This window comes from Bos indicus x Bos taurus, chromosome 12, assembly GCF_003369695.1.
Source record: "Bos indicus x Bos taurus breed Angus x Brahman F1 hybrid chromosome 12, Bos_hybrid_MaternalHap_v2.0, whole genome shotgun sequence".
Lineage (NCBI taxonomy): Eukaryota > Metazoa > Chordata > Mammalia > Artiodactyla > Bovidae > Bos > Bos indicus x Bos taurus.
This window is the reverse complement of record NC_040087.1, coordinates 84,452,776-84,476,203: the sequence shown is the minus strand read 5'-3', so window position 1 is coordinate 84,476,203 and position 23,428 is coordinate 84,452,776. Positions and strand designations below refer to the sequence as shown.

The 23,428-nt window shown below is 52.9% G+C and overlaps 1 protein-coding gene across 1 annotated transcript in view; it reads left to right on the top strand.

Annotated features, from left to right (window-relative positions):
• Positions 1–20,187, top strand: part of COL4A1 (collagen type IV alpha 1 chain) — a 133,314-nt gene extending 113,127 nt beyond the window's left edge. The window contains exons 38-52 of the mRNA XM_027557963.1: positions 660–786; positions 878–958; positions 1,367–1,465; positions 2,638–2,688; positions 3,841–4,026; positions 4,577–4,710; positions 6,140–6,212; positions 7,327–7,398; positions 8,654–8,782; positions 10,001–10,099; positions 10,988–11,200; positions 12,147–12,324; positions 15,733–15,847; positions 16,833–17,005; positions 18,720–20,187. Coding sequence (XP_027413764.1) covers positions 660–786; positions 878–958; positions 1,367–1,465; positions 2,638–2,688; positions 3,841–4,026; positions 4,577–4,710; positions 6,140–6,212; positions 7,327–7,398; positions 8,654–8,782; positions 10,001–10,099; positions 10,988–11,200; positions 12,147–12,324; positions 15,733–15,847; positions 16,833–17,005; positions 18,720–18,801 — 1,812 coding nt within the window. The 3' untranslated portion in view covers positions 18,802–20,187. The remainder of the gene's footprint in view (positions 1–659; positions 787–877; positions 959–1,366; positions 1,466–2,637; positions 2,689–3,840; positions 4,027–4,576; positions 4,711–6,139; positions 6,213–7,326; positions 7,399–8,653; positions 8,783–10,000; positions 10,100–10,987; positions 11,201–12,146; positions 12,325–15,732; positions 15,848–16,832; positions 17,006–18,719) is intronic.
• The last annotated feature ends 3,241 nt before the right edge of the window (positions 20,188–23,428 follow it).

Sequence of the window (23,428 nt, the reverse complement as noted above, 5' to 3'; positions counted from 1 at the left end):
CCCTCCCATCTGTCTCTGGAAGCCCCTCCCACCTATCACGTAGAAGCCCCTCCCACCCATTCCCGCAGAACCCTGTCCCACCTGTCTCCCTCCCTCACCAAAGGCTGCCAGGGAGTGTGTAGTAAGCAGTTCTGCACAGTGAATGAATCCTAACGGAACAGTCTCCCCGCCTCCCCCAGGGAGGACCCGAGACTTGCTGAGAGCTGGAGCAGCAAATTATCGTGGGGCGAAGCGAAGGAGGAACTAGAGAAGCAAAACAGGCAGCTGCTCTTTGCCGCTGGGTTGCTGGCTCCTCCTCGGTTTCCAGAGTGGGCTTCGATTCCCTCTTTAGAAATCCAGAAGTGGAGTTCCGCCAGGCAGGAGTTGTTGCGCCCGCGTGTATACAGGCGGTCGTCCCCGAGCCCGCGTGTATACATGCGGTCGTTCCTGCGCCCGCGTGTATACAGGCGGTCGTCCCTGCACCCATGTGTATACAGGCGGTCATCCCCGCGCCCGCGTGTATACAGGCAGTCGTCCCCGCGCCCGCGTGTATACAGGCGGCGTCCCCGCGCCCGTGTGTATACAGGCGGTCGTCCCTGCGCCCACGTGTATACAGGAGGCGCCTCCAGACCCGTGTCTGGGGCAGATACAGCATTAATGGGCCCAATCTCCACCCACAGGGAGACCAGGGCTTAGCAGGATTTCCCGGAAGCCCCGGCGAGAAGGGAGAGAAAGGAAGCACTGGGATCCCAGGGATGCCCGGGTCCCCGGGCCCCAAAGGCTCCCCAGGAAGTGTTGGCTATCCGGGTAAGTGGGCCAGCCTCCTCCCGAGTTCGGGGTCCGGGGGTGGAAAGAGAAGGTCTCGGTCACGGGAACTGGGTGTTCCGCTCTTTCTTAGGAAGCCCTGGGTTGCCTGGAGAGAAAGGTGACAAAGGCCTCCCGGGACTGGATGGCATTCCTGGCATCAAAGGAGAAGCAGGTAGAAACCACATTTCAGGATACGTGGGGGCCTGTGGAGGGAGGTCACAGGGCGTCAGGCTGGGTGACCTCTGGATGACCTGTGGGGTCACACCTCCTCCTCCCGTTGAATAGACTGCGTCTGGGGGCGCTTCCAGGGTCTTCCAAGGTCTTCACACCACTTAGACTGGAACTGGTTTTAGAAACAAGTTTTCCTGGTTGGCACGATTGATGGATACGCTTTGTCTCCGCTCACTCCAGCTTTTGGGGGTCAGCACCCAGTGGTCCCTTCTGAAGGGGATTCAGGAGCAACTTCCGGGAAGCCGGGCCTGCTCGGGGAGTGGGAACGGCCCCTCAGAAGCATGTTGGGAACGGTGGTGCATTTTCTACACAGACCAGGGTGCTGACCAGTCTGACCGTTCTCTTTGAGGTCTTCCTGGGAAGCCTGGCCCCACGGGTCCAGCCGGCCAGAAAGGGGAGCCCGGCAGCGATGGAATCCCAGGGTCGGTGGGAGAGAAGGGCGAGTCAGGTACGTTGGGTGTCTGTTCCCTCTCAGAGTGAGGCTGTGCCCTGGAGCGCACGTCTCCCAGAGCTTCCCGTTGCTCGCTGAGTGACCGGGGCCCCGTGTAAGGTGGCGCCTGCGTTCCATCCTTGCGTCTATGGGATGGTGACGTGGATGCCTGGGCAGGGTGGGATGAGAAGGGGAGGGGCAGTGCTCGTTTATTCCACAGATACTTCTGGGCACCTGCCCTTGAAATGGCCTGAGCTCTTGTGGTGAGTGAAAGAGACACACGCAGAAAGCCCAGACCATTGCTTTCTCTGCCTGGCCTTCCTCCCTTTAGACAGATGGTCCTGGGAATAGTTGCTGTCCCCTGAATCTGCTCCTCTCCCTGATGGGGACATGGCCACTTGGGCAAAAAGTGCAAGCTGTGAGCTCCAGTGATGACAATCACACACATAATAATATGCATGTATATATTGAGTTAATAGTCATGTAGGTTGAGTTACATCTTATGGAAAAACCCAAATGAAATTTTGGCCAACCCAGTAGCAAGAGGGTAACACTTAACGTGAAACAGGTGACCCCAGGTCATGGGGATGGAGCGAGGGCAGCAGAGCTGGGAATGGGTGGCCAGAGGCTCCCTGACTGCTGGCACTGGCCTCTTTGTACAGTTCGTGTTTTCATTCTATGAGCCTTATGTTTGTATTATGTACGTTCATTTTCCTATAAAAATAATTCATTAAAAGCGCCACCACAGCTACTTCCCTCCTTTGGATCTTGCCTCACACGCTTAATGCACATTGGTGGGCTCCCTGCTGTCTGCTGGCCCACCTGGCTCTCTGCACCACCTTTGAGAGTAGCTGTTAGTTGAATGGTCATCTGAGAAAAGCTGATTTGTGAGTCTCCAGACAATAATGGGAGATTAGTACCCATTTGTACAAGTTGTTTCTACTAAATGCTGTAGTGGTTCTGAGCTCAGAGGTACTTGGGAAAACGTACCACATTACTTTATCCAGTCCAGGGTATCTTAGAACAACTGTAGGAATGTAATTTTACTTGCAAATACAGTGAAGTGACTTCTTTGTGTTCTAGCAAATAGTGCATGGTTTTGGCACAAAGAGTGGACGTTTCTTTGTGCTGCTTCTGCAGCTCGGCTGCTTTAGGAGAGGTAAGCCTGGCTTCTCACCTTTATCTTGTAGGTCTACCTGGAAGAGGATTCCCAGGGTTTCCAGGGAGCAAAGGAGACAAAGGTAACACATTTGCTAAATCTGCTCTTCCTTTTCAGCGAACCGCTGGCTCACACAGCGCCCTCAGAGCAGGGCAGGCAGATCCAGGGAAGCCCTTGGACTTAGGGTGGCGATAGATTAGGGTCTGGGACAGGAGAGCGGACGCCTTGCGCTGGTGTGTGACAAGCCCCCGTGTGCTGTGCAGAGTCTTGGATTCACAGCCTCGTGACGTGGGCGCATGTGGGAGGGACCCCAAGGAGGGCCCTGATCCTTCTAGATGGTGACCCTGTTTCCTTCCTTTCTGCCTTTTCCTTACTAACCTTAAGACGGTCCTAGAATTTTGTCATTTTTTGACGAGTTTGGTGTAATAGGTTTAAGACTAAACATGCAGTTTTTTCCTACAAGTTCTGACTTAGAAATTTTTAAAAAACAACAGCTTTATTGAGGTGTCACTGGCGTGTAATAAACTGCATACATTTAAAAGTGTACAGTTTGATAGATCTTGATACATGTGTACACATCCATGTAAATAACAGCACGTCCAAGATGTGAGCACGTCGCCGCCCCGAAGTTCCCCAGGCTGCCTTGCCAGCCCCCTCCTGCCCCCTCCTGCCCCCTCCACCCCACTCCACCCCAGGTAGCCGTGGGTCTGCTTTCTGGCACTGTCGATTAGCTTGTACTAGCTAGAATTTTACACAGATGGAGTCCTGCAGCATGTGCGCTTCAGCCTGACTTCTCGAGCTCGGCATAACGAGCCTGAGAGTCACCGGGGCCGCAGTTCCACTACTGTGTCCGTCGTTCACTCCTTCTTCTGAGTCGAGCTCCTTGGGGTGGATGTGACACCGTTTGCTTCTTCATTCGCCTGTGGATGGAACAAGCCCCTAATTTCGGCAGTGCCATACCTTGCAGGCTTGTCTCCACATGTGTGCAAGTCCCTTGGCCGCAGAACACGTGCTTTAAAGAGCATAAGGGATGAGGGCAGGTTCCTGGCACCCTCAGCTTTCCTTTTCCAGGTGGCTGTGGCGGGAGTCTGGACCAGTGTTCAGTAGAGAGGAGGGAGAAGGGCCCCCAGCTCTGGTTTCCTCCTGGGCCTTCTGGAGGCGCCTCCCTCCCCCGTGGCGCACTGGGCTCCTCTTCCTGCATTTTACCACCGTCTCAACTGTCTTTACTGTTCAGGTTCAAAGGGCGATGTGGGCTTCCCAGGATTAGCCGGGAGCCCAGGAATTCCTGGATCCAAAGGAGAACAAGGATTCATGGGTCCCCCGGGACCACAGGGACAGCCGGGATTGCCAGGGACCCCAGGCCACGCGGTAGAGGGGCCCAAAGGAGACCGCGGCCCACAAGGACAACCCGGCCTGCCAGGTAAGGACATTTAACGAGCTCAGCTGGGGCCGAAAGAGGCACAAAAGTACGCAGGTGTAACACGAATAATCAGAGTCTTGAATGAGCTTCTGTGAGAAGCTGGCAGCTTTTTTTACCCCTTGAAACTGCGGAAGACTCTGGGCCGCTGTCGCTTGGGCCTCTGTTGTTGGTGCTTTTCTTGTGTCCTTTCTGTCAAGGAACGTGGTATGCACGACAGGTAACTAGGGGGAGGGAGACAGGACATCACGGAAAGGACTGGTGGTTTAAAACCAGCGTGACCTCTGGCCCCCTGAGCAGGGCGGCTGTGCTGCGGCTCGGCCCCCCGAGCACAGGGCCCACGGGACACCTGAGTCTGAGACGGGTGTTTGTCACAGCGGTTACTGCCTGCCGAGAGTCCTCCCTCCAGGACCTGCCTGGATGTCTTCAGGGCTCGAGATTTGCTGTGAACAGTCGGGGGCATCTGGGTGGCAGTGCCAAGCACACTCTAGTGACACTTGCACCTCAGCCCTCCCTCCAGCCTCAAGTGTGTGTCTGCTGTGTCTCCCGCCAGGGCGTCCGGGGCCCATGGGGCCTCCAGGCCTCCCCGGGCTCGAGGGGCTGAAAGGTGAAAGGGGGAACCCAGGCTGGCCGGGCACTCCGGGAGCTCCAGGGCCCAAAGGAGACCCAGGATTCCAGGGCATGCCGGTGAGTTGTCCCTTGGCAGGTCCTGTTTTTGAAAAGGATCAAAAGATAATACTTGTGTGTGTGTGTGTGGTGTATCCACATGTGTGACATGTATGTTATACTCCCAGAGCCTCTCCAAATCAGTCCCTTCTCTCTGGCAAGCAGTCATGGCAGGCAGCTGTTACAACAGTTCTTACAATCTAGTTTTACACGAATCCTCAGAAGTGAAATGTTGTAATGCTGGAAATCATGGTTCAATGCCTGGCTTAAAACCCTGTGCATAAACGATGCAAAAAGGAGCCTCAGGGCATAGCAATACGTACTCAGTGTCCGTGTGTCCACACGTGCGTTGTGTGTGTGTTGCTGTTCGGTTGCCAAGTCGTGTCTGATTGTGCGACCCTGTGGGCTGCAGGCTCCTCTGTCCTTCCCTGCTCCCAGAGTTCGCTCAGATTCATGTCCATTGAGTCCGGGATGCCATCCAACCACTTCATCCTCTGCCACCCTCTTGCCTTCAACCTTTCCCAGCACTGGGGTCTTTTCCAATGAGTCAGCTCTTTGCATCAGGTGGCCAAAGTTTTGGAGCTTCAACTTCAGCATCAATTCTTCCAATGAATATTGAGTCCTGATTTCCTTTAGGATGGACTGGTTTAATCTCCTTGCTGACCAAGGGACTCTCAAGAGTCTTGTCCAGCACCACGATTTGACAGCATCCATTTCCTGGCTCTCTTCATGGTCCAGTTCTCACATCCATACATGACTACTGGATTATATGTATACATATGTACAAATACTTGTTCACGTCATTTTAGTTACCTTGTTAAAATAAAGTAAAGCAAATAAATACATGTAAGAAGCAATACAACTTCTTATGTATTGTGAAAGGAACAACTATGTTGAAATATGTAGAAATTAAGATAATATTTTTAAAATATAAGAACATCACTATATTGTAAAGGAAAATAATCCTTCTTTAGTTTTTTAATGTTTCTTTTCCCATATTTAAAAGCTCTTTTAAGACAAGATATGAAGTCAGTTCTAAAGAAAAATCACTGTGGTTGAGTGTTGGGAGGAAGGTTTTCCAGGAAGGTTCTTTGGTGTTGAGATGTTGCCACGACAGATGTTTAGGGAGTTTCGACTCTGTTCATGGCATCGTCTTGTGTGTGGGACAGTGGGACGTCAGATTTATACCTGCTCCTGGAAGTGACCACATAGATGGATGAGCAGAAGGGAAAGAGTGAATGAATGAACGCTGCCATTCCAGCCTCCTGATTTAAGCACGCACAGAGGTTTTATCACTCTTTCTACATCTTTAAGAAACCAGTGAGGCCCTATTTGTTCACAAAGCCACTTTCAGAGCACAGAGGGGCTGTCCTGGCTTCCCCACTGCTGCCTGCTCGAGAGACTTGGGTCCCTTGAGCGGTTCCTGACTGATGCTCTCTCGTGTGTCTAGGGCATCGGCGGCTCTCCAGGGATCACAGGAGCCAAGGGTGATGTGGGACCTCCAGGAGTTCCAGGGTTTCACGGTAAGACATAAGGAGGTGCTGCTTGAAGACGCGTTTCCCTGCTTCTAGGGCCCCAGCCCTGGGAGATGCTGCTTGAAGACGCGTTTCCCCACCTCTAGGGCCCCAGCCCTGGGAGATGCTGCTTGAAGATGCATTTCCCTGCCTCTAGGGCCCCAAGCACTTCCTGCCAAGAGACTGGCATGGCTAGTTGGTAAGACATAAGGAGGTGCTGCTTGAAGATGCGTTTCCCTGCTTCTAGGGCCCCAGCCCTGGGAGATGCTGCTTGAAGACGCATTTCCCTGCCTCTAGGGCCCCAGCCCTGGCGCTTCCTGCCGAGAGACTGGCACGGCTAGTATGAGACTCTGTCCTCTTCGCATTTAAACGCCCTTTCTGGATGGCAGCCCCATTCGTAGACTCTCATGCTTGGCTGTATAAAGACGTTCTGATTTCCTTCCTAAGAACCAGTGGATCACTGGCTCCTCGATGAGAAATCATGGGGGATTTGGGCCATTCATTAATTTTTTAATGTTTTAAGCAAATGTTTATGGGGTGCCTACCCGCTTCCAGGCAATGTGGTTTTAACTGAGAAACCAGGTACATGTGAATGGAAGGTGAATGAAATAAGTGCTCAGCTTGCAGGCGTCTTGCAGTCTAACTGGGGACACGTGGGAACCGGATCGTTACCAAAAGCAGAGTCGCATGTCCCTCCACTGGTTGTGACTGTTTTAGGGTTTGCTGCATGTTTGGAAAAATGTGACTTCTGGGGTTTCAGAGAGGAGAGTTTCCTCAAAAGTTTTACATCGGTGACTACAAGGAATGCTCTTTTCTTCCAGGAGCATAAACTGGAAACGTGTTCACTCTGTGTGTGTCTGTGTGTGTGTGTGTGCATGTGTAATGTATGCATGTGTGTTTGTAGGTGTGCATATGTATATGCAGGTACACGTGAGCATGTGTGTAAATGTTTGTGTGTATATGTATCTACTGGGTTGGCTAAAAGTTCATTCAGGTTTTTATAAGGTCTTATAGAATAAACCTGAATGAGCCTCTTGGCCAACCCAGTGCTTGCGTGTGTTCACACACACGCACACGGATATCTTTTGGAATTCTGTGCAGACGATGTTCTACTTTCCTCCAGGTCAGAAAGGCGCCCCCGGCCTGCAGGGAGTCAAAGGTGACCAAGGAGATCAAGGCTTCCCAGGAACTAAAGGTGAGGGGTGTGGTCGAGAGGAAACAGCGCCCGAGAATGCTCAGGCCGCTCCTCGGGGTTGTTGCCGTGTGTGGCTAGTCTAGTTGACGTTTCCACCAGCCATCTGTCCCAAAAGCCAGGTTGGTTCCATCTGTGTGTGAGGTCGATCCAGCACAGAGGGGACGAGGGGCTCAAGATTCACAGACTGTCACAGGCTCTGAGGGCAGATGGAAATCAGCTGTGAAAACTTGGAGTGAAACCCGGCTTGCACGAGCAGGCTGGACCCTCTGTGGGTGGGCGGCACGGAGCTCTTTATAGAAAAGCGCCTGCCCTGGCTTCTCCATGGGGAGCGGGACGTGCCAAGTGGCTCCAGAGATGCAGCTGGTCTCGGAAGGAGATGATCTCCATCCTGCCCTGGACTCCATGGCCCAGAGCTCATTTCTAGGGCTGCATTTCGTTTTGAAGACCGTGTCTTGATAGAGGGAGTTAGTAACCATAATGCACTGAGACGTGGATGATTAGGGGGAAAAGTAAACAGAGAAATGTGTGAGGAGTGAGAGAGGGAGAGAGGGGAGGCTGTGGAAGACCTGAAACGCCTCACGATTGCTCCGTGTATTTCAGGACCCATTCAGGCAGCAGGAGGGTTATGTTCAGTTCAGTTCAGTCGCTCAGTCGTGTCTGACTCTGCGACCCCCTGGTCTGCAGCACACCAGGCTTCCCTGTCCATCACCAGCTCCTGGACTTTGCTCAAACTCATGTCCATCAAGTCGGTGATGCCATCCAACCATCTCATCCTCTGTCATCCCCTGCTCCCCCCGCCTTTGATCTTTCCCCGCATCCGTGAACAGTATGAAGAGGATTACATTCGGTCATCATTAAAAAATTAAGACCAGTGGGTCTGGTGTGCAGTCAGGCGGGTTTCAGGAAAAAAGATGAGAGCAAACATCCTAATTCCACGTGTCAGGCTCCCCAGGTGGGAGGCGAGGCCCTCGGAGGGTTGAGCTTCACCACAGGGAGAGTCTGTCGGAGCATCCAGAGTGGAGCGGACAGTTGACACTGGTGACCTGAGTCTCTTCCAGTCCCCAGGAGGCAGGATTTTAGGTTAGATAATAGACATGAGCAGATCCCGGTGTCTTGTGAGCACCTGGTGACCTGTGTATTTGATCGGGATTCTCCTTTTGAGAAGCACTGCTTCTGGTTGGGTTTCACGTCAGACGCCGTTTCTGCCTCGAGTGTTGACAGTGAGATTGACCAGCGGCCGCCTTGATTCCCACAGGTCTTCCCGGCCCCCCGGGCCCCCCAGGTCCGTTCAGCATCATCAAGGGGGAACCAGGGCTCCCTGGGCCCGAGGGCCCCGCGGGTCTGAAAGGGCTTCAGGGACCTCCAGGCCCGAAAGGACAGCAAGGTAAGAATAAGTTGGCTGGGCAATCGGGGCATGGGGTCAGGAGGGGCTGACGTGGGCGGGCTTCCCTCTTCACCCACGTGTCTCAGGTCAGTCTCTGGGGTGGTGACTGTGAAAACCTGTATTTGAAGATGACTTTCTTATCTTCCCTTAATGTATATCAAAACCACGTGCAGTTTTCAAAGGGGCCGAAAAAGGCCAGAAGGTCTTCCCTGGTGGCTCAGTGGTAAAGAACCCGCCTGCCAACGCAGGAGACGCGGGTTCAATCCCTGGGTTGGGAAGTTCCCCTGGAGGAGGGAAAATGGCACCCCACTCCAGTGTTCTTGCCTGGGAAATCCCATGGACAGAGGAGCCTGGTGGGCTGTAGTCCATGGGGTCTCAAGAGTCAGACGTGACTGGGTGACCGACCACACGTGCACACGTGGAAAAAGACCAGAATGAAACAGGGAAAAGGCAAGGGGAACGTACAGCTCAGCACTGCTGTGCTCACTTAGATCAGCGTGGGCGAAGGCTGGGGAGAAGCGCCTCTCCGGCCGCGAGGTGGGGGCGGCAGGGAGCAGTGGCCCAGAATCACGGGAATTGGTGCTCTCCGTGGTGGCCCAGAGGCTCTGCCCAGCCAGCCAGGATCTGTGCAAATCCTTAAGATTCCAGATACTGCAACCTAGACGCTTTCTGCTTCTTGGAGCTAAACAGTCCCCACTTTAAAAGCTACTGCAGAGGGGCGGGAATGGAAAAATAAAGAAGAAGGATAATATTTAGAGTAGCAGGTAAGCATCACGGAAATTCCAGGTTCAGTGCCCCGAGAATGCAGTGTATGTGTGCAAACAGAAGAACCACCCCGTCAATAAGTCTGATGCTTGAACGTTATCTGAGGCACCAGAATAAGGCCGAGGGGGAAACACTTGAGAAAATGAAAATGCATCGAATCTCCCCAAGCCCCCACATGCCTGCCTTTCCCCAAACTGCCTGCCGAACAGTGACAACAGAAGCAGGGAGAAGCCGGGGAGAACCCTGAGCTCCGTGCAGGGGTCGGTCCGGCCGTGGCCCCTGCGGCCTGCGCATCGCTCTTCGGGCTTTTGGAGAAAGTTTCCCGCTTGCGGTCCCAGGCCCTGTGCTGGCATCTGCGGAGGCCAGAGAAGACATTTCAAAGGGGGAGGAGGAGGTACAGCCCGTGGATGGCTCTCCACGAGCAGATCCTGACCCCTCTCTCCTCTCGCTCAGGTGTGACGGGATCCGTGGGCTTGCCCGGGCCCCCAGGTGAGCCCGGCTTTGACGGCGCCCCAGGCCAGAAAGGAGAGACGGGGCCCTTCGGCCCTCCCGGTAGGTGCGCTGTGTCCTCCCAGCTTCGCTGCCCCTTTGCTGCGTCTTCTGGTTCGAAGCCTCAGGTCCGGGCACGCGAAAACCTGCAGAACGCGTTTCTGGAAAGACTTCCAGAGGAGTCTGTTTCTCAGGAGAAACAGAATCTCACAGCGGGGCTGCGGGTTGTCATCATTCTTTTCTGGGTCGGGAGACTGTTGGTCACAGCTCGGTGTTTCCCCGATGTGGACATGACTGAGAGAAGGCCGGTAGACGGCCCTGTGTGGTTTCATAAGGGTCTGTGGCTCAAACTCGCCATTGCAGCAGCGGGCAAGGGGGAGCAGATAATGACGCCGTGTTGGCCAGAAGGCCGCTGGCTGCTCCTGGTTCAAGTTGAGCTGCTTCCCAAGAGGTGGGAACTCAGAGGTCCCATCATGACTGAGAAGCCAGAGGCCGAAGGTGCCGCTGAATGCTCAGAGGGCCCAGCCCAGCAGGAGGCCCTGGGACAGACTTGCGGCCACGTGGTCACCCCTGGAGATGGGAGGACACTGTGCAAGGAGCTTCCTTCCTGCCCTGTTTCTGCAGGCGGCCTGGGGCCACTGAGGCTGGGACGCTACCTTCAGAGGAGGTTGTCAATAATTGTATGATAATCCTCGCCCACAGGAGCCCCCAGTGCTGAAAGAATACAGATCACGCCATTTATTCCTGTATCGATGATTTCATGTATTTCATTTATTCACTGAACTGAGCTCTTTGAGCGTCTCTTTGCCCCAAGCACAGTGCTTTTAACCTGTCCGGCGGTGGGATGCAGAGAGGAGCGGCCGAGGCTGCAGATCGGAGGCGGTGGCTGTCGGTGGCCGCGCCATCTTGCCCGTGCGTAACTAAGGAAGCGGCTTGTCTTCCGTCTTGCAGGTCCACGTGGCTTCCCGGGTCCACCCGGCCCCGACGGGCTGCCGGGATCCATGGGTCCCCCGGGCACCCCATCAGTCGATCACGGCTTCCTTGTGACCCGGCACAGTCAGACAACAGACGACCCCCAGTGCCCTCCTGGGACCAAAATCCTCTACCACGGCTACTCTTTGCTCTACGTGCAAGGCAACGAGCGGGCGCACGGCCAGGACTTGGGTGAGGCCCCTGAGATGTATGTGTTCCTTCTGAGTTGTGTCTCCGGTGCTGGGTGGTGCTGGGCTGTGTTCCTCTCCGGTCCTGTGGTCCGAGGTGTTGCCAAGACCTAGCTAAGGGGAAGAGCCCTGTTTCCCTCCATCCTTACCAAAGGCCACCATATTACTAACGGGGAGCCAGGCAATCGTAAAGGCTGACTCTCCAAAAAAGTTTAGTAGAACTTTTGACCTCTTCCTTAAGTGATCAGATGGGATTACGATTTCTGGAGTAAGCGCACAACAGTTTGCATTCATTGTTGTAAAACAGAGCAGCTTTACTGTTGCTCTTTTTAAAAACGTCCACGTTTTCTTGGCCAAAATTCCTTTGCAAAATTCCTTTGCTAATCTCTGTCCTGTAAGTTTAGGTGGACAGAGAGGATCATGTGTTTGCCATCATTTTCTTAGTCTCCTCCGGATCTGCTCCTCCAAATTATATTTTAATGTTGTGCGCCTACCTCTAACTTTCACGGAGGTTGGGAACATGTAGAAAGACAGCTCTGCATTTTGTCAGAAACGTTGTCCAGTGAGTTACTGGGCTGTTGTAGAGGGAGCTGCACATTAAATTCCTTCTGGAGTTCAGTCCAGGAAAAGGTTTCTCTCTCTTGATGAACCACTTTGTTTCCATTCAGCAAAATGTCCTGCTAATTAAAAGCTAATGGGCTTTTAAATTAATGCTCGTTTCCAATCATACTAGTGTGTTTATTTCGCTGTGTTTCTTCCTCCTTTCTGTAACTTCACACGTCTTTATTTCCGTCTTCACGCGTGTGAAGGATAGATGTCTGTTTTAATTTCAAGCGTGTTCGTTTCCGTCTTCACGCGTGTGGAGGGCGTCTGTCGTCTGTGCTTGCTGGCGCTCGCCGTCTGGCCCGGGCAGGCTGTCAGTGGTAATCCGAGGCCCTCTCCCCGCGCAGGCACGGCGGGCAGCTGTCTGCGGAAGTTCAGTACCATGCCCTTCCTCTTCTGTAACATCAACAATGTCTGCAACTTCGCGTCCCGCAACGACTACTCGTACTGGCTGTCCACCCCGGAGCCCATGCCCATGTCCATGGCTCCCATCACGGGGGAGAACATCCGGCCCTTCATCAGCAGGTGAGTCCAGCCCGTCGGAGCAGACACACGACTGAGGGAGAAAGGCCACTCGTCCTCAGGGCGGGGGTTATTTTTGTGTTTTTCCATTTTCCTCCCAAACGTTCAATTCATTGCCATTTGTTTACTGATTGTGATACCTGAGCTCTGTGATAGAAATCATCCATGCAAAGGATTGGATGTAAAAGTCAGTTATCCTCTTAAAAGTTGTAGTGCAAACCCTGGGTGAGATAGAACACATATCTCGTGTGACTCGCTGGGGTGACCACCTTCCCTGCCACGAGCGAGCAGTGTCTCTGGAATTCCCGCAAACATGGGAGCATCTTCACTGCTTTTTTCTTTCTTAAGATATATATTTTTGGAATCACTCCCTACCCCCATGAAATTTAAAAATAATTTTTTATTTTTGATCGTAGTAAAATACACATAACATAAAATTTACCATCTTAACCATTTTAAAGTGTGCAGTTCAATGGCACTTAATGTAGGAACTTAACTATGGGTGTGAGGGAGTCCTCAAGAAACTGTAACACCTCGGACATAGAGTCCGTCTGTGCTTTATGCGTAAGAAGATTATACTGATGTACTGTGTCCATCACATGTGTATGTCCTAAGAATTTTCTTATTCTCCTCCACTCCACCAGTTTTTGTGCCCTGAAGGTAATACTCTCCCCACTGAGAATGCGTATGTTTGAGTGACTTCCCAAATTAAGTGCTTGCCGCACTAATTAATGTCTGGGGTATGTTTTCAAGTCCCCAAGAATCTGCCTGGTAGGAAATAAAATGGGAAATTGAAATTATTATGACCGAAAAGTACACAGTCGTCTTATCTTTGCTTCTTTCCTTCTAATTAAAAAGTTGCTTCCTTAGCTGCACTCAGAGGTAATAGAACAGAGGCAAATGTATGAATTTGTTTCACTGAGAAGCTAGTCTTCTACAGAGAAGATAACAGAGGATAAAAAGAATGACAAGGCGGGCCAAGTTTGCCTTAGCAGAGTGAGAAGGAGACAGAACACAAGCGTTTCTGTGTTTCTTTTAGGGAAATAGCAGCTTCTGAACAGGAGGAAGGATGTAACGGTGCCGGCTGAGGGGTGTCTGCAGTCGGAAGTTGGGGCTGGGTGCGTGCTGACCGCCTGGTCCCCAGATGGTCACTGCGGGCTTCGAGGGGGCCGGCCAGTAATAGGGTCTGAGGCTCCATCACGTGGAAGGCTGGTCCAGATCCGTCTTCTTAAAAGAACCTACCGTGTGGACCCGGAGCAGAAAGGCTGGGAGAGTCCTATTAGAAAAGTCAGGTTTTTTAAGGCCTTACATCCAACCACTTTATTTTGAGCTGTAAGAAAACTCACCTCCTGGACATTAAAATGGGAGCTTCCTGGGAGACCCCTCTGCAAACACAGATGTCCTTCTGCGTATCGGGGTGCCTGTGGGCTGTTCTGTGTTGAGACTTTTCTTGTTCAGACCGTGACAGGTGCATGAGAACGAGAACTAACTGCCTTTGTGTTTCTGTTTAGCTTTCCGTGGACGACAGGTAGATCGTGATTTTCATTTTTGTTTCCTATTTACCGTCTTGGCAAACTTGACATTGACCTTGATTTGGCTGGGACACGGGGGCTCTGGGATGAGTTAGGATGCTCCAGAACCGGCCCAGGAGTAGACTAGGTCTGGGACCCGCTCTTCCCTGGGGACCCATCACCACGAGCTGTTCAAATGCCCCTAGTAGGTCTGGGACCCACTCTTCCCTGGGGACCCGTCACCACGAGCTGTTTAAATGCCCCGTTTCAGGGTTTGTGCAGCTCCTTGTTAGCTAACCCACAGACTCTGAGCCGGAAGAGACCTCAGAAGTCACATCCTTTAAGTCACGGCTCTGAAAGCACGTGTATCTACCTCCCCTTTGGTCATCGTGCCACCTGTTCCTCCCGGGCACCCAGCTCCCGTGGTCACTTTGACTTGGTGGTTTCTGACGACCTCTCAAAACTCACAGGTTCTTTCCAAGGCCTTTCCTTTGGGGACGCCCTAAAGCTTAATTTCAGAAAGAATTAACGACACAAAATCCTCCCTTTCCAGCAGAAAGAGCAGCAAGCTTTCTGCTGTCACCCGGACACACGCTTCTAAGCACTTTCTGACTTTCTGCAGACGCGAGGCATCCATAGCTGTGGATGGTTTAATTGCCCTAGAGCACAGACCACTGGTCTGAGAGCCGGAGCTGAGCTCCGATTCTGCTTTATACACCAACTCTGGTCTCAGGCTCTCATGAATAACATGGAGAAGGAGACTCATGAATTTCAAGGGACGACACAGCTCATTAGACCTGCGACTCTGTCCCGGAACACCCATCTGACGGGGTCGAGACCGCGTCTCTGCAGCAGCCTGAACCTGCCAGCCCAGCAGAGGCTGACATGAGTCCCTTTCCTGCATGCTGTCCGCTCCCGGGCCCGGCAGGCAGATGGTGGCAGATGTGAAAGGCCAATTTCAGTAGCTGTTGTTTAATCGAGCCCTTTAATCCATCTGCATTTGTGTGAATAAAATAGAAGTAGCACAACACACACGAGACTCTCACATCCGGGGAAAACCAAGCACTCGTTCCGGCCTGTTCCCACGTCGCATCTATTTTCGTGCAAATGTTCCAGCCTAGCTAGGTGTATTATTAACATCATTTGCAATCATTTATCAGCACTGTTGGCTCTGTGCTCATTCTGTGACTTGAATGTGGTCACTGCTATTGTTTATTTATTTAACAAACCGTGAGTGCACCCTCAGAGGGTGTCTTAGCAGAGTAGGTGCCAGGCAGAACATTCTGGGTCCAGCCCTGGGCAGGTCTCCTCACTGGTCTGTTGGCTCCAGGTCTGGACGGTCCCTGGAAGGAGGCGCACGTGGGCTGCTGGCCCCAGGCTCATTGTTTTTCTTAGTTACTGTAATTCAGCAGATGTTCTTCCATTGAAGATGATTCAGGGCTTAAAGCACCGTGTTCCAGAAGCACTGGCCCTTGAACGGCACCATCTCCTTTTTCTTGAGCATTCCGTGTGTTTGCTGAGGTCCGTGCTCATTGCTGAAACGCCGGAGCATGCTGTGGTTCGCAAAGGAGACACAGACGTCTCCTGTGGCCCCAGCTCCCCCGGGGGAGACGGGCCCTGTTACAACCTGGCTCCGGGTTGCCTTCCCCTTATAACAGAGCAGATGGGGAAATGACAAGTGTTGAGTGTGGCTCAGAGTTTAATATTTGAACACCAAGGCAACTCTATCAAATCAGTGAGAAGCCCTGGGCCTCAGAGTCCAAGCAGGGCACCTGCTCCGTTTGATGAGATGTCACTGGACTGGAAAGACCGAGTGCAGAGCTGGAGAGCGGGTGCCGGGGAGGGGTGGGGGGTGGGCTCCTCGCGCTGAGCTGAGGGTCTTGGCTCCGGTTCTTCGCAGGTGTGCTGTGTGTGAGGCTCCGGCCATGGTGATGGCCGTGCACAGCCAGACCATCCAGATCCCGCAGTGCCCCACCGGCTGGTCCTCGCTCTGGATCGGCTACTCCTTTGTGATGGTGAGTGTTTGGAGCAGCTCCGTGTTCCCCCAAAGAGACGCCCATGACCTCCCCATCTCTCCTATCTGGCTACTGTCCTCACTGCTGGGACGCCCTGCGAAGCGTCCCCAGGAGCCTGGCCCCCTCTGCTGGGAGGGGACACTGGCGGGGGGGGCGGTGTCCAGCGCCAGCCCAGAGCTCTCCTCTTCCTTGGAGAGGCTGTTCTGGGATGACCGGATGAGAGGCTGAGTTGGAGCCTCCCTGGGGGAAGCAGGGAGGGGGGTCCCGTTGAGGGGGTTCCCATCTCAGCTTTGCCTGAGAGGTGTGATCATGGTCAGATCTGGAACGTTCTGGGACCCTGGGGTCCTTGTCTGGGAATCCAGGGCGTTAGCTCTGTCCTCACATGTCCCTTCTGGCTCTCAATCCAGAGTCCGCTTTGCTTGTGTCTGAAGTAGCCGTCCTGGAGAGGCTGTCACACCAGACACTTGTATGTCATTCACTTCATGTTTTCATTTCTGAGGACCCTGCGTCAACCCATTTGAACAAACAGTTACCATAGTGGTTTTATTTCCTCTTTTTCTCTTAGTTTTTCCTTTTCAAAGAAAAAAACGGATCATTTTTCTTGACCTTATAAAAGCACATGTAACATCTAACATAGCAAATAAAGGCTCTTCGTGATCCTGTATCAGTTTGGGTAGAAAGTCTGAGGCTACTTCAGTTGGCTCCAGCATCCTTTGCACGGCCTGGCTGCCATCGCAGGCCCCGAGTTAGAAGAGGTTTCAGTGTTCTGCAGAGAGAAGAGTCAGGACGGCGTTTGTTTCAGGGCTGATGAACCGGACTGGTCATCTCCCATCCCGGCCGGCAGCTGGTTCCTGGCGCTGGGGGCACGTGGCCTGAGGCCACGGGGAGGTGTGGGTGCCCGTGTGTGACCGCAGGAGGCAGAAGGGGCGGCTCTGCAGGGAGGAGCACCCGATCCCCGCTGACTCACAGTCCCATCTCCCCGCAGCACACCAGCGCCGGGGCTGAAGGCTCTGGCCAAGCCCTCGCCTCCCCCGGCTCGTGTCTGGAGGAGTTCAGAAGCGCCCCCTTCATCGAGTGCCACGGCCGCGGAACTTGCAATTACTACGCGAACGCTTACAGCTTTTGGCTTGCCACGATAGAGCGGAGCGAGATGTTCAAGTGAGTGGCTCTGGCCCCTCCCCCTCGGTGGCTTTTCTTTGCAGTCCGTTGTGATCCGTACGCGTCACCAGTGCAGAGCCGCAGAGACGGTTCTGCAGCAGTCCTTACGGACAGTTCTTCTTCCACATGTAAGAACGAATCCGTGAGTCTGTTCTATGGGGGCGGATAACCGAGACCATGTTCAAGGTGGAGCTTAGGTGGCAGGCTTCATTCCTTCATTGCTGAAGAACCACGAAAGAGGAAAGGTCGTTTTCCAAAGCAAATCCACGGCAGCAGCATTAAGACAGCTCAAATCTTTCAGACAGAGCATGTTAGACACAGTACCTTTGACCAGCAGGCAGAGTGCGAATAACCTTGGTTTTCATGGTGTCTATAAGGCTGAACTGGGCGTGTGTGTTGAGTCGTCAGTGACTGTTTTTTAGGCCTGCACGGAGGAAAATTAATTTCAGCATAAATTGCAGCCAAAATAGATAGGGAGGGACTTGATAGGAGGGAGGGATTCACCTTTTAAAACAACGGTCTCAAGTGGCCGCTGACCTCGAGTTAGTCTGGAGCGGGGCCCAGTTTGTACTGGACGAGAACACATAAAGAGGCGTCTATGCTGTATTTAGTACCTGCAGGAGCTGACGCAGGGCGCCGAGGGGTCTGAACAATTACTTACTGTTCTTTCCTCCAAATAAGGACGTCTCAGCCTTGGAGATAAGTGATTCTGTCTTTACCTTTTCGGACAGCATTCTGTTCAGCTGGTAAAGAATCCGCCTGCAGTGCGGGAGACCTGGGTTCAATCCCTGGGTTGGGAAGATCCCCTGGAGAAGGGAAAGGCTACCCACTCCAGTGTTCTGGCCTAGAGAATTCCATGGGCAGAGGAGCCTGGCGGGCTGTAGTCCATGAGGTCACAGAGTTGGACACACCTCAGCGAGTCTGCACACATATCCTATTATATGGCCACTTTAATTTTCAAAAGATTTGATGAGTACATGTTTTAGGTCAGACTTCACGTTTCAACCGTCAAAGGACAGAATTCCTAGGATCAGGAAGCATTTGCAACAGTTCCCCTCTCTTTGGCCTCCAGTGAGACCCACCAGCATGAACATCTTTGCAAAGTTATGAAAGTATTTTGAGGCCTGGCTGATTTTCCCAGATTTGCTGCTCGTCTTGTCATTCAGTGATGATTTAACGGGCTTCCCTGGAGGCTCAGCTGATAAAGACCTGCCTGCAATGTGGGAGACCTGGGTTCGATCCCTGAGTCGGGAAGATCCCCTGGAGAAGGGAAAGGCTACCCACTCAAGTATTCTGGCCTGGAAAATTCCGTGGACTGTATAGTCTGTGGGGTTGCAAAGAATTGGACGTGCCCTTAGGATCTGTGTGTGTGAAGAGAAGACTATTTTCTTAGTCTGGGGGCGTTTATAATCGAGTTGAGAAAGCAGAAGTTTGATGCTGGCGTTCGAGGAGGCTGGGGCCGAGGGCGGGGCGGGGTGGGGGGGTGGTCCGTGGTGGGCGGTGGCTGAGACTTCGGGCTCAGACCGACCTGGGTGACTCTGGGCGAGCTCTCACCCCCTGGGGACGGGATTCCGATGGTAACTCGCGGGCGTTGCCGGGGCCGCGGGATGCGCCCAGCGCCGTCCCGCCCGGAGGCCGGGCGGAGGCGGGGTCCCGGGGATCCCGACGGCCGGCTCGAGCCTCGCAGTGACCCGGCCCCTGTGCTGCGTTGCAGGAAGCCCACGCCGTCCACGCTGAAGGCCGGGGAGCTGCGCACGCACGTCAGCCGGTGCCAGGTGTGCATGCGGAGGACATAACGGAGCCGGCCCGCAGCTGCGTCACGAATGGTGCTACTCCCTCTTCCCCCTCCTCCTCCTCCTAACAGCAACGAGCTCTAGAAACATAGCCCGTGTACCTCACTGTCCATACGAAAACCATAAGGTGCCTGATAGGAACCTGCCAGACTAACACACCCTGCTTCGTTGGCCTCTGCTGCTGAAGGAGAACCAAGTCCACGCCGAGCTGCCTGTAGAGAAGCCCCCGGGCGCTCCCGATGCAATAAAGAGCATGTCTGTCCTGAGTCCGCTGCACTCCTGTGTGACGTGAGACCCACCAGAAAACCAAAGGGTGCTAGGAGGGGGGCGGCCTTCCATCCTGGGGGCAGCCCCTTGGCGTCCCGGCGTCCTGACAGATCCGTTCCACCCCCAGATGGATGGTCTGTTGAGGTCACTGTCGAGCTGTCTCAGAATTCAGGTTCCCTCGGTCTGTCCAAGTACTGGCCGCGTGGAGCCGATGGCCGGGCCCTCCCGGTGGAAGGATGGGCCGGCAGCCCTGTCTTCCGACAGCCCCCTCCCTCCAAAGAAAAATGTCAGTCTTTCTGCTCCGTGTGGTACTATGCAGCTGCTCTTGCAGAAATCACGGATTTCCTGTGGAATAAAGGTGGTCCCCAAAGTAGGCAGAAAGGAAATATATATATATTTTAGTAATTTATATAGATGTCAGCAATTAGGCAGGTCAAGCTGTAGTTTCATTTCCACTGTTAAAATAAAGCTTACATAGTTTCTTTAAAAGCCTGTGTTGTCCTTTAACAGAGGTTTTTTAAACACTAGGGTGTCGAATGTGAAACACCAGTTTTCATTGTTCACCTCGAAACCAAAAGTTGTGTGTTGCCAAAGCCAAACCCAGGTTCACGGACGTGGTGTCTGTTACAGGGAGACGTGTCCTTTGAGTTTCTTGTTTTCTTCTGTATGAGATATCTTCAGGGTTTTAAACACTAATCACAAACTGAATGACTTGACTTCAAAAGCAACAGCCTTGAAAGGCCTTCATCTTAAGAGCATCCGCGTTCTGCGGCCTGGTGTGAGAAGCAGCTCTGTCCAAGCAGAATATCGGTGTCGTTGCCTGTAGGCACATTCAGGCGCTCCCTTGGTTCTCGAGAGCTGTGTTCAGACTTCAGCAGGGGAGCGAATGGATGGCAGGGGGGCAGACCACTGTGCCTGAAATGACATTTCACTCCAAACGCTTTTAAGACTACTAAGGCCTTCTGTGTAATTCCTTTAAATGTGTATTTCTTAAAATTCAAATTTGTAATAAAACTATTTGTATAAAAATTAAGCTTTTATTAATTTGTTGCTAGTTTTCCACAGAAACCTCAAAGGAAAGTTTACTGCATGAGCCGCTAATAAATGTGTAAGCTTTGCACAGCTTAGACCACATTTATTTTGTAGTTCTTCCTGATGAGTCACAGACTGGGTATCATTCACAGAAATTACTACAAAGAAAAAAAGTATGGTCTTCTTCATCCCTCCTCCCTTCTCTCCCATCTGTCCATCTAGGCAGCCATCCTCCCCCACCTGTCCTTCCATCCATCCTCCCATCCACCCACCCATCAATCCATCATCCTTCCATCCATCCACCCACCTGCCTGTCCATCCATCCATCCATCCATCCATCCTCCCATCCTTCCATCCATCCATCTATCCACCCATCCATCCTCCCATCCTTCCATCCATCCATCACCCACCCATCCATCCATCCATCCTCCCATCCTTTCATCCATCCACCCGCCCATCCATCCATCCATCCACCCCCCCACCCATCCTTCCATCCATCCTCCCATCCACCCACCCATCAATCCATCATCCTTCCATCCATCCACCCACCCGCCTGTCCATCCATCCATCCATCCATCCATCCATCCATCCTCCCATCCTTCCATCCATCCATCTATCCACCCATCCACCCACCCATCCTTCCATCCATCCATCACCCGCCCATCCATCCATCCATCCTCCCATCATTCCATCCATCCATCCATCCATCCTCCCATCCTTCCATCCATCTACCCACTCATCCTTCCATCCATCCTCCCATCAACTCACCAATTCTTCCACCCATCTATCCATCCACCCACTCATCCTTCCATCCATCCTCCTACCCATCCTTCCATCCATCTATCCATCCATCCACCCACCCACCCATCCATCCATCTACCCACTCATTCTTCCATCCACCCTCCTACCCATCCTTCCATCCATCCATCACCCACCCACCCATCCATCCATCACCCACCCACCCATCCATCCATCTACCCACTCATCCTTCCATCCATCCTCCCATCAATGCACCCATCCTTCCACCCACCCACCCACCCATCCTTCCATCCATCCACCCACCCGCCCATCCATCCATCCATCCTCCCATCCTTCCATCCATCCACCTACCCACCCATCCTTCCATCCATCCATCACCCACCCATCCATCCATCCATCCTCCCATCCTTCCATCCATCCACCCACCTACCCATCCTTCCATCCATCTACCCACTCATCCTTCCATCCATCCTCTCATCAACCCACCAATTCTTCCACCCATCTTTCCATCCATCCATCTATCCATCCTCCCACTCATCCTTCCATCCATCCATCACCCACCCATCCATCCATCCATCCATCCTCCCATCCTTCCATCCATCCATCCACTCACTCACCCATCTATGCATCTACCCACTCATCCTTCCATCCAGCTTCCCACCCATCCTTCCATCCATCCATCACCCACCCACCCATCCATTCATCTACCCACTCATCCTTCCATCCATCCTCCCATCTACCCACCCATCCTTCCAGCCATCTTCCTATCCGCCCACCCATCCTTCCAGCAATCAACTCACCAGTTCTTCCACCCATCTATCCATCCATCCATCTATCCATACTCCCACCCATCCTTCCATCCATCCACCCCGTCCATTCATCTCTCCATCTGCCCATCCACCCTTCCATTCACCCACTTCATCATTCAATTACTGTGTGTCTCCTGTTTACCAGATACCAGGTTAAGTACAGGATAAATGAAAGTGAATAATATGAAGCCCTTAAGAAATGTTCTATTAAAAAGCAAATCACTGTGGAAGGAACCTGTCACTTGTCAAGAGTGTGAAATGAGGTTATAGATCTGAAAACTATAGTCTCACAATAGCTGGGAGTCGCATTGAGAGCTGGGTTACAATTGAGGATCATGAGAGTTGCCCTGAAGGGGTCTCCGTGAGGGATGAGAGGGAGTGAGAAACGCATGCACTGAGCGGTGGGCCCCGTTCACACCCCGTCCAGGCTGCAGGCGAGGCGGGGGCGGCGTCATAGCGCACAGACCACCCCCCCAGGAGAGCGCGAGGGCCCTTGCCTCTCTCTCCGCGTCTTCCTGTCACTCCTTGTTCTGAATCATCCTGAGGACACATCTGTGCTGGGCCTCCTTTTGACTCGCATGAGAACTTTCCCTAAGCTCAATTCACACGATGCAAACAAAGCATTTAGTTGGATTAGACCTGGGATGATTGCTCTGTGGTATTAAAAGGTGTTCCCGGGGTCACTTTCGAGCACGTGGGTTTGTGTGAAAATCACGCTCCAGTCTCTCGTCCTCTTCAACCTTCCAGATTTAGGATGCTTTCAGGCCGTGCCGTAGCGCTCTGTCCTTTCCACCACTTGAGTTTTCTGATTCCTCAGTCTCCCTGCTGGTCTGATAGGCTCCAATGATGCACACGGAGAAGGTAATTGTCAAGCGTTTGTGAAGCCTGCTCTTGTTTCTTCACATGCTTTCCTAAACCCTGGGAGGGGCTGTGGTACAACCCACATCTCCTGACAAGGTAAGATGTACACACAGGAAATATTGGATCATTAGGGGCTGAAGGACACCCGGGTTGCAATGGTTGTCAAGCTCTGCAATCTGCTCTTCTGCTTCCAAACCACACCCCATCATCCACCATGCCATCACCCATCATGCCAGAGATCTGAGAGTCTTCCCTTTAGGACATGGAGAGAAATGTTCTACCAGCCTGTTTTTCTCTGAAAATGAGTTTTCCTGTCTTGAAAGAGCATTGTCTTCCTGCGGACCGCACAGGCGTCTCCCAGCTCTGAGATGCAGACACAGCCCACTGGTCCAGTAGAGCCTCCACGTTCGTCAGGACAGGCGTGAAGCGATGCTGAGTCCAGGTTACCTGGTTTCCTCTGGGCTCGGCCACGGTGCCTCACCCTCCAGGGTATCCTTGTACCTCCACACTTGGCCTGGCGAGATGGGACGGAGCGGGGCAGCCACCCAAGCTGCCCGCCCTGACCCAAAACCTCTGGGCCACCCGTCTCAAGGTCACAGTGTCCTTGGTACTCAGGGCATCTCACATTTGCTTGTAACGGGGGGCTTCCCAGGTGGCGCTGGTGGTAAAGAACCCGCAGGCCAATGCAGGAGACATGAGAGATGCGGGTTCCATTCCTGGGTTGGAGAGACCCCCTGGAGGAGGGCATGGCAGCCCACTCCAGTAGTCTTGTGTGGAGAATCCCATGGACGGAGGAGCCTGCTGGGCTACAGTCCATGGCGTTGCAAAGGGTGGGACCCAACCATAGCGACCTAGCATGTGGGGTTTGTTTAAAGCTGAGCATTTGTTCTGCAAGTTGGAAA